General features: G+C 41.6%; 1 protein-coding gene across 11 annotated transcripts; it reads left to right on the top strand.

The window, feature by feature from the left end:
* Positions 1 to 619: 619 nt before the first annotated feature.
* WSB1 (WD repeat and SOCS box containing 1) lies at positions 620 to 7,935 on the top strand. 11 transcript variants are annotated; one of them, XR_014936369.1, is made up of 11 exons: positions 620 to 764; positions 1,353 to 1,521; positions 1,627 to 1,895; positions 2,361 to 2,492; positions 2,877 to 2,977; positions 3,833 to 3,994; positions 4,639 to 4,731; positions 5,115 to 5,287; positions 5,675 to 5,788; positions 6,539 to 6,646; positions 6,810 to 7,935. XR_014936369.1 is itself a non-coding variant. In XM_015881105.3 (9 exons), exons 1-9 carry the CDS (start codon positions 725 to 727, stop codon positions 6,967 to 6,969), a joined length of 1,266 nt encoding a protein of 421 aa, XP_015736591.1. In that variant the 5' UTR covers positions 620 to 724; the 3' UTR covers positions 6,970 to 7,935. The 11 variants fall into 11 exon arrangements, 1 of the variants encoding a protein (XP_015736591.1); XR_014936367.1 differs by having other exon boundaries at positions 3,833 to 4,006; XR_014936362.1 differs by lacking the exon at positions 3,833 to 3,994.
* The last annotated feature ends 2,381 nt before the right edge of the window (positions 7,936 to 10,316 follow it).

The following is a 10,316-nucleotide window of genomic DNA, read 5'->3' as shown; positions in this document are numbered from 1 at the left end:
CCACAGGGGGGTTGTACAGCCCACCCAGCAGCCACATCAGCACACACCAGGGTAACAGGGGTAACTGGCTGCAGCAGGTTCCCTTGTGGTCCGCCCAGCACTGAGTGCCCCATGGTTGGGAGAGCCACTTTCCCGAGGTTCAGTCCATGACTGCAGTTATGGTGTGCTAACTTTTGGCATAGATGGGACTGAAAGATGCTGCTACAGCGGGTGACAACCGCAGGACAGCGCGCCGCCTTGCTGAAGCGATGCCATGAGATCTTTTCTCCCAGACACAATGTGAACACATCCAGGGGACTATCTTGGCTGCGACCACCTCTAGGAAGGTGTGCTGGCTTCTGCGGGGCGTAGCGTAGAGCTCTGCAGGGCAGCGAAAGCTAAGGCGGTTCGGGACCCAAGAGGAGCCCGGCCAGAGGGGCTGAAGACGAAGCGCTGCAAAAACCCAACGGGCACCGAAAGCACAAAGCTCGCGGCTGAGGACCCGGCACGGAGCGGAGGAGGAGGGAGGGAGGGAGGGAGGGAAGGCGGGAAGGCAGGACGATGAGCGCCCGCCCCCACCCGCTGGGCGAGGCCGCCGCTCCCCGCCCGGCTCTACTCCCCGCGCCGCTGCCGCCATTTTGTCTCAGTGTCCGCGTCCCCCGCGAGCGGCCGTCGCTGTAGCTGCGTTGTTCCCGGCCGCAGGTTCCGCTCCGCGCCCGAGCCGGTCCGAAGGGCGGCCCCGTAGATGGCCAGCTTTCCCCTGAGTGTTAACGAGAAGCTCATCGGTGAGGGCGGCGCGGTCGGTCGGTCCGGCTCAGCTCGGGCCTGGGAGGGGTGGGCGGCCTCACCGGGAGCGGGTCCCGGACCTGGCGGCTGCTGCTCGGCCTTCCCGGGCCCTGGAGCCCGGGCGCGGAGCGGCTGCGCTGTGTTGGGGCCGGGGCTGCGCTGCCGCCTCTCGCCGCGCGGTCGGGCCGTGTCGGGGAAGCGGAACGTCTTTGTCCGTGGGGTGAGACGAGACGGCGGCTTCCAGCGCTCCGGAACGCGCTGTTTCACGGCTTCTTTCGGCCGCAGCCGCTTCTGCCATTCGTGGGCAGGACCCAGCGGCGCTGCACAGCTTCTGCCCTCAATTATTCAGTATCGGGGCAGGCTGGAACGTAGTGCAGAACTGCTGCCATGACAGCCAGGACACGGCCAGTCCTGCAGCTCAGGCATACGGGAACGTCGGCTGCTTCTTTGTGACAGTGAGACCTCTCCGCAGCTGCTTTACGAGTGATGAATTAGAAGGCAATTAAGTAACACACTGTCACTTCCTCTTAACATCTTAAAATGTTCTTAATTCATGTTGAAATGGAATTTCCTCTGTGTTTTTTCAGCACGGTCACGGGCGGTTGGAGAACTCTTGGCCCCCACTTCTCCTTTCGACAAGAAGTGTGGACGTGAGAACTGGACGGTTGCATTTGCTCCCGATGGATCCTACTTTGCCTGGTCACAAGGACATCGCATAGTGAAGCTGGTCCCCTGGTCCCAGTGCCTTACTAACTTGTAAGATAAAGCTCCGTGGCTTTCAATGAGCCTGAAGAACGTCAGGATTTCAAAATGGGAGATGACTGTTCATCGAATTCCTCTTGTGTTTTTTTTGTTTTGCAGCTTGTTGCACGGCACAAAGAATGTTGCAAATTCAGCCAGTACAAGGCTTCCAAGACAGAACAGCGACAGCAGTCAGAGAAATAAGCCCTGTGAGCATATCATAGACTGCGGTGACATTGTCTGGAGTCTCGCTTTTGGGTCTTCAGTGCCTGAGAAGCAGAGTCGCTGTGTGAATATCGAATGGCATCGCTTCAAATTTGGGCAGGACCAGCTTTTGCTGGCAACAGGCCTGAACAATGGGCGCATCAAGATCTGGGATGTGTATACAGGTAGTGTGGGCGAGGGGAAGCTGCTGTTGCAGAGACACTTTATGCAGTAGTAACATTGTTGATACAAAGAATGAATTGTTTACAGAATTCTGTTTGGAAATTGTATATTGAGTACAAATTGTTCTAAAAAATAAGTCATGAGCTGCAACTGGAAACATGCTGTGCTGGGAGAGGAAGGAACAGACTCAGGTTGTGCCTTGAGATGTAAGTGATGGGAGATGAGGCCTTGGTGCTGCAGAATGCTTACGTGTGTGATGGACTTTAGGCACATTAGTTGTTTACATCAAAATCTTGTGCTGGATTTTTTAGTTTTAGTATATTTTGAAACAAAGGGGACTTTAAAAACAAGTGGTTACTTACTGTTTTTGAGTATGGGGAAGAATATATGTCAAATTCGGGCATATTCAGTTTCATCTGAATAAAGTACAGCCCTTCGTTTTAAATTGTGGTGTTTTTGTGTAACAGGAAAACTCCTCCTTAACCTGATGGACCATACAGAAGTTGTTAGAGATTTAACGTTTGCCCCAGATGGCAGCTTGATTTTGGTGTCTGCATCCAGAGACAAAACACTGAGAGTGTGGGACCTGAAAGATGATGGTATGTTTTCAGTTCATCTGTTGTAACACAGGGGAGAAATATGCATCTACTCTATTGATTATTGCTGTTAACACCATGACTTCCTTAAAATAATAATAATTAAAAAATTCTATTAGTCATTAACTTGGTATGTTCTCTGAAAACTGTGTGTATGTGACCCAGAGGTACCAGCTGGATTGGGCTAACTTAACAGATTTCATGAAGAGACTTCTTTCAATAGGGAAAAAAGACTTAGAGACTGTGTGGGAGAATTTTTATCTCTGTGCAGACTGACATGGCAAGATGTTTGGAATGAGTGTAACATCTTACAGAGCTTTTCAAATTGCATCTGTAATATTTAATGGAAATTGATTTTTAAAAATTATTATGTATCTTATTTTTTAGGAAATATGATGAAAGTGTTGAGAGGACATCAGAACTGGGTATATGGTTGTGCATTCTCTCCAGATTCTTCCATTCTCTGTTCTGTTGGAGCTAGTAAAGCAGTATGTGTCAGAGTTTCTTGCTCATTAAATCTACTTAATTATATGCATAATCATTTTAAATCTAAGTAACTGTAAGCTTGTGCTCTGTGTCATGGATTTCTAATGTTTTATGATGATGTAAAAGTGCATGAAATTTAACTAGCAAATGTTGTGTTGAGACACTTATTTTATGAATTGAACTTGCACTGCTTTTAGTGGAAGAAACTTTAAGCATTCTTTGAAAAGTAATCTTGTACATCTGTTTGTAGTATGAAATCAATGACTAAAGCTTCCAGTGTTAGAAGATGCATAGACTAATGCACAAAGCTATTTTATTATTGATTCTATCCTTTCTATCTCCTACTCAATGAAAAGGACTTTTTAAAGTCAGGCAGTCATGGTATCTCCCTGCTGAACAAAAATATTTCTGCATGTTCCCAATACAAATGGCACCCACGTGTCTAAAAGAGCTAGAATGAAGAACTGCATACTGGTTTTCTTTTCATCTGTATTGTAAAGCCCTGCTAGAGAACTGAAAGCAGTGCAGGTAAAGCATGTATGCAGAAAGCTGCTTTTCTTGGCACTGAAGAACTAGATTAAGAGAGAAGAGGGTGTTTGGTTTAGTTGCAGGGGCTTTTTGGGTAGTTTAATGTAGCCTGTCTATGCTGATTAATAAGCACAATTCAGTAGTTGAATACTGCTTTGTATAGATGATTGTTCAAATGCATTTTATGCTTTAAATTATCAGTGCAGTCTTGATAGAGAACAGTTGAGTTTGGGGGCTTGTTTTTTCTTTAATTAGAGTAGATGTAGATGTATACGTTGATATCTTTAGGCTGTGTGTTTTCCATAAGCTTCTTGCTTTCCCTGTCACAGGTGGTGGCAGCAATATTGGTGTGATTGAGGTTAAGCTGGCACCACTCACACAGGAGCACAATGGTGTTAGCTGGGCAGAAAGAGTGGCATCTCTGGCTACCAGGCTGGGGGCGAACTTTACCATAGGATGAAGTAACCTTGCATTCGACTGCAAGGTGTACTGTACGTACGCAGGTGCTGGTTGATGTCCACTTTCTGCTTTCTTTCTTTCTTTTTTTTTCTTTTTTTTTTCTTTTTTCTTTTTTGAATAATTTTCACAGCAGTGAAACACACTTGACTTCTAAAACCTAGTTTCTACTTTTATGCAACATTGGGGTCTTCTTAGAGAAACTGGTTCAGTTTTAGGAAGTACGTGAGGCATTAAGGCCATGTTTGCTTTGCTAAAACATGTATAGTTATCTAAGATGTTTGGTTTTAATCTGTGAGTAAGGGGAAGAAAAAATCAAGGACCCTAATAAGCTCTCTCAGGGACATAATATCTTTTGCTTAAGATGATATATTTTCTATAAACCTATGCTACAGAACAACGATAGTTTGTATTAAGTAATTATGCACAATTTTCATTGTGATTTTATATATATATAATGTACAATTGCATGTAAAATCCCAGAATAATATTTTATCATTGTTTATAATGCAGTATGCAATTAACTGAGTAAACTGTAATATTAATGTTTTTTTATTGTTGATTTAAAATGCATAAATTCTTTCTAATAATATGGTTAGACTTCCCTATTGTTTTGCCAGAGACATAACTTTTGGCTGTGAAAATTCTCTTTGCTTGCAGTATCTGTTTCTCTTCCTAGGCTGACGTTGGTGATCCAAGCCAATTGTAAACAAGTGATCTTAAACTCAAAGGGATGCCACTGGAGTAACAATATGTTAACCTTACACTTTCTGTCTGTATATTTCTTAAAATTTTGGTAGTTACTGGAAAGAGGGGACTGTAGAGTTTAACCCTATTTATTTCTGCATATTTTAATAAAATAGTTTTGTAATACATGATTTTCAGTAAGCTACGTGGTTAAATTGTGTTGTCTTTATATTTTGTCTTATTTTGTTAATAACATTTAACAAGCGAGTTAGAATTTGCATGTCTGCTTTAATTATTTTTTTAAATTTTCATTTTAATCTTGAGTATGACACTGAGCATATTTCTTAATTGTAGTAATTCGTAATGCCTGATTTTAATATAATCCTAAATAAGCAGCTATTCTTAAACAAAGTAATTGCTTCATTGCTTCGCTGAGCAGAGCTATAACATTAGCTTTTTTAATTGCAGGTTTTTCTCTGGGATATGGATAAATACTCCATGATACGAAAACTTGAAGGACATCACAATGATGTTGTAGCCTGTGAGTTTTCTCCTGACGGAGCTTTACTGGCTACTGCATCCTACGATACTCGAGTCTATGTCTGGGATCCATACATTGGAGTAATTCTTAGGGAGTTTGGGTAAGTGTAGTAGATAAATGTAGAAATTAATAACAAAGGCGTCTGCTGAAGATTAATGCTTTTATTTGGCTGTAACTGATAACTAGACCTGGCAAAAAATCTTAGTAGCAGCTGACAAAAGTCCTACAGCAGTAGGATAGTGGAGTTTTTCCTTCTGAGAAAGAATTTAAAGCACCAGTACTTCAGTGTGGACTAACTGAAGCATTTTTGGTAAAGCTAAAATATTCGGTACTGCAAAAAATACAGTAGCTAAATTTCCACTCCTGATTTCAAGGTTAAAATGTTCAGTCCATTTTTTTTTTTTCTTTCAGCTTAACTAGTAGAGAAGGAAGATTTGCTGTAGTTATTAAGTATTACGCTGTTGGCTAAGTGTCTCTCTATCTGCAGGCATCTGTTTCCACCTCCTACTCCAATATTTGCTGGAGGTGCAAATGACCGATGGGTTAGATCAGTATCTTTTAGTCACGATGGACTACATATTGCAAGCCTTGCTGATGATAAGTGAGTATGGGGAAAGATCTGTTGGACTCCTTTAATTCTTTCCATGCGATGTGAACATTTAATGACAGTTGGGGTTGGTTTGTTTTAAGCTGAGAAATGGCATTTGGTAGAGTTGGTAAAAGTAGATGAGTTGACTGCTATGTGTTTCTGTTCATTTTGAATGTAGAAAATAATGAGCTGTGTGCAGGGGAGATGATTGGAATAACAACAACAAAAAGAAAGGGGTTATAATCAATGAGAAATGTAAATTGAAGTAATAGTGCAGTTAAGAATTTTGTGTTGTTTTAGTTTACACAGCAAAATGAAAAGTACTCCGTGGTCTGGTATTCAGTTTCTGCTATTGCGCAAATTAAATTTTGAGGAACTTTATTGTAAGCATATGAAGAGCACCTTCTCAAGATTACAGCAAGGATATAAACTACAGGAATGCTTTAGTTGATTTTTGTTTGTTTAATTTAATTTTAAGATAGGCATTGTTGGGCTTTCCTGTCCGGTGTTACACTTAAGAGATTTTTGTAAATCTTGAGGTTATTGCTTTCTGCTACAGAAGGCCCCCTTTAATTGGCAGAGTTAGAACAGTTGAAGAAATACAAATGATGGCATATATCAGGAATGAGGAAGTCATAGTATTTCAGGCCACATCTGAATTTTGCATCAGACCATTTTTTTGTGTGTGTGGAGTCAGAGATAATTCAAGACAGAGTTAAATGTGTATTCTCGTAACTTACTGCTTCATTTTTTCCTTTTTAGAATGGTAAGATTCTGGAGAATTGATGAAGACTACCCTATACAAGTTGCACCTCTGAACAACGGGCTCTGCTGTACCTTTTCTACTGATGGCAGTGTTCTAGCTGCAGGGCAAGTATATGCTCCCCCCCTTAAATATTAAAGTAACATGGTTAGTTGTTAGCTACGTGTTCTGAGGATCTTCAGTCATAAATTGCAACTCAGTGTTAGAGATAATCAAGGGCAGTAATTCTGTTTTCTCTGGTTTACTTACTAATTTATTTTTACTGTGCAGGACGCAGGACGGCAGTGTGTTCTTCTGGGCAACTCCAAGACAAGTCTCTAGCCTCCAGCATTTGTGTCGCATGGCAATTCGAAGAGTGATGCCCACAAGCCAAGTCAGGAACTTGCCTGCTCCATCAAAAGTGATGGAATTTCTTTGTTACCAGATTTGAGCAGAGAGAAAGTAAAAATTACATCAAACTGGCAGGTGGTCCAGCTGCTGAAACTGGCTGAACACTTCAAAGAATCCTCAAACTCTACAGCCTTCATTATTAAAACGCTACAGGTTTTCAAGAGCTATTTAAAAATGGTATCGTAAATATTTTGTCCAAATACCTGACAGTTAAGTTTTTAATATTTATGGAAAACACAGTAGAAGTATTCCTCATGTTCTCAGTTTTCTAAAACGTGACTGTGAAAGTATGTACATACATAAACATAAGCTGCTACATGCTGTCAGTGTACCTTTAACATTGCTTTTATCATTTTTGATGTGTGTCATGTATATATTGCTTTGGTAGAGCCATCAGATGCATCTGTGCTGTAAAGTGGAAGGATAACTATTATTCTGGGACACTGAGTTAGAAAAAATATTGACATAAGGAAGCTTAACTGCTCTGTATGTATGTACATTGGTTGGAGTTCAGGAAACTGATCCACTGTTATGAATTCATGTTAGTTTACTTGATGGAGAGGTACAGCGTAGCTTTTTAGAACAATGTACGGTGAAGGGAAGTAAGGTAGTAAGGGATGGAGCATATCTAGTATAAAGTCAGGAGTTTTGCCTGTGTCAGCTAAAGGAGGCCTTATGTTCTATTGAAAGTAAAAAAGGTTCTATTGAAGTATTAGGCAGTGTTGAAGAAATATTTCCTTACATTTCTAAAAATTTAACTACTGTATTATTGCCTGATGCTTTGTCTGTAATAAGAGAAGTTTACAGACTCAGTTTATTATTCTTTGACCCTGTAATATCTCTCTGGGGGTGATTATTGGTTAATGGCCAAAGATAAGCAAAATACTTGTTTTTGCCTTCTGTTATTTATCTGTACCTGCAGATATAAAGAATGTATGCATTGCATAAAATGCCTGATTATATATATTTTTGTTGAATTTTTTTTATTAAAACTTGTATAAAAGTGTCTATTGCAACTGGTGACTGATTTGTGAACGCTACCTGCATGTACCAGTTCCAGCAGCTCTTGTACAGTTTTCCTTTCCAGGCCTGCAGAACACTAATCTCAGTAAATAATCAGTATGGGGAACCACAGCACAACCAGCCTTTTAATGAGATCAGGTCAAAAGCATACGGTGACATAAAGTGCTCCTGTGTTTGTGCACTGTGTCAGATGGAGGAAGGGAAGTTCTGGCTGCACCATGTAGCCAGGGGTTGTACAGGCTGTAGTAACGTTTAAGTTGAATGGGGGTTTTTACTTCCATGCTCTGCCAGAGTATTGTTAAACCTCTTTGTCACAACCATTATTATATAATGCATATAACGTATGGCAGATTTGCAATGAACAAGATCCACATGTTTAAATTGTGGACAATGGCTTGTTAAAAATTAACCAAGCTACATCAGTGGCAGCTATGCTGGCTCCTCTGTAGTGACAGACATGCAATAGGGATTTGCTTAGGGATGGGAAGTAGCTGCCCTTAAGCCGTTTGTCAAGCCCTAGGGAAGCAGCCAGTGCTTTCTAGAAGGACAATTTAATCCTTGTGAGAGTGGGCAGCAGACGCAGCAAGAGGATGCCTTGAATCTGAGCAGGACTGTTGTCCAACTTAGTCCAGCAAGTGGGGGAACTTTCCATGCTCTCCTGATCCGTGTACAGCTGAATTAGTGGACTCCTGCAGCAGTACCAGCACTGGTACTATGATGGAGTGGTGAAAAACTCCAGGGAGCACAGATGAAACTGGAAAATAGGACTGATATTGTTTTTCATGAATTTAGTGCATATGGGATATAGCAAAATCTCACCAGAACACAAGTCCTTCTATCACAGAAGCTGGCAAGTCTGCTATGCAGAGAAGGCATCTTTTTGATGGTTCCATCCAACCTCAATTGATCAAGCATCGTTTTATTTTTGTGTGGGATGTGACACATGGCCTACTTGGCTTCCACCAGCTTGGCTACGAGATACAGAAACAATAAAGAAATCATTCATTCTTGGACATGCTGCTGGCATTTTAAAAGTCTAGGATGCCTTGGAAATACAAGGCACTTTGCTACTTCAACAGTGTGGTCTTACTGGCAGATTTATTTTCTGATCATGTCCTCATTTTCTTGGGTGAAATACAGAAGTCTCTGACAAAACAGAAAGAGCTCATACTGAGCACAGCCCAGCAGGCCTTAAAGTGAAAAACCAAAAGAAAAACAACAAAAAACCAACCAACCAACCAATCCTATAAATATCCCCGTTCCGTTGCTCCAGCACTGTTAAGTGACAACACGTGTACTTCAGACTCACAGTGAAAGAAGGTACTATTATATTTCAGCCCATTTTCAGTGCAGTTTACTGTATTTGCACATGTACAAAAGAAGAGAAACAATGCCCAATAGCAAACAAGCCATCTTCTTCCCTTCTGGAATGCTCAGCCCAGACACTCAGTTCTACTTTCCAGGAAGATTTTCCCCAAACACTATTTCCAAACATCATAAATCAACTTTCCACTCTACAAAGATGACTACAGAACAAAGCCAATGAAATGGAACTTCCTCAGGAACTGAAACTCTGCTGGCAAGGAAACTGCATACGTGTCACTGTGCTCCTTAATGGCTCACTTATGCGATATTTTAATAGAATTGCTCCAATTTGGGACAATATTTTTCTTTTTCTTTTTTCCTCCTAAATGCATGTACTACGACACAGCTTCTCATACACTGCCTAACTGAAGGAAATCCTGGTGAGTTCTGTACCCCCTGGAATGTGCCATCTCAACTTGAATGCAGAGATGAGAAGCTACCAGACGTGAAGTTTTCTGCCACGGAGCCTTCTGATATACAAATACACTCTCCCTCTAAATGCAGTCACTCTAATCAGCTCTGTTCTGCGCTCTGCTCGAATGTCTGACCTGAGGAAGCAGCAGCCCTCTCCATGAGAGACCACAAACCAAGAAGTGAGCAGTTATTAACATTTCTGTATCTGCAGACATTAAACAGATGTATGCAGACAGCTCTGATTTGAGGGTATGTCCCTAATAGCTCTACTGGATAATGGAAATAATTATTCCACAACCTCGGAACAACCTACAGCTAAAAAATTGCCCAGAGCCATTTGTCAGGAAAGGAGGAAATAAACTGCAACTCTGGAATGTTATTAAGATGCGTGGAAGTGGTTTTTAGACTGAAGGGTGTTTTGCTGTCGTTACCAAGCTGTCAAATATTTGGCCTAGTTAAAAAGAGCTCATAAAGAAGAAAATTTAATGGAGCAAAAGTAGCCTCTCTGTGTTGGTGGCACTCTGCTTAGCTGGGACTGAACAGAACCGGTTTTAGATCCATTCAAAACCATCTAGAAACATGCTC

Source organism: Coturnix japonica, chromosome 22 (assembly GCF_054131305.1).
Source record: "Coturnix japonica strain WE chromosome 22, WE-NBRP24, whole genome shotgun sequence".
Taxonomy (NCBI): Eukaryota; Metazoa; Chordata; class Aves; order Galliformes; family Phasianidae; genus Coturnix; species Coturnix japonica.
The sequence above is the reverse complement of the archived record's forward strand: the minus strand, read 5'-3'. Positions and strand labels throughout refer to the sequence as shown.

Bases quoted from the DNA above. Each gene is read 5' to 3' on its own strand.
- WSB1 (XM_015881105.3), top strand. From the start codon at position 725: ATGGCCAGCTTTCCCCTGAGTGTTAACGAGAAGCTCATCG. The intron at 1,896-2,360 runs GTAGTGTGGGCG...TTTGTGTAACAG, and splicing joins GATCTGGGATGTGTATACAG to GAAAACTCCTCCTTAACCTG. The intron at 2,493-2,876 runs GTATGTTTTCAG...CTTATTTTTTAG, and splicing joins GTGGGACCTGAAAGATGATG to GAAATATGATGAAAGTGTTG.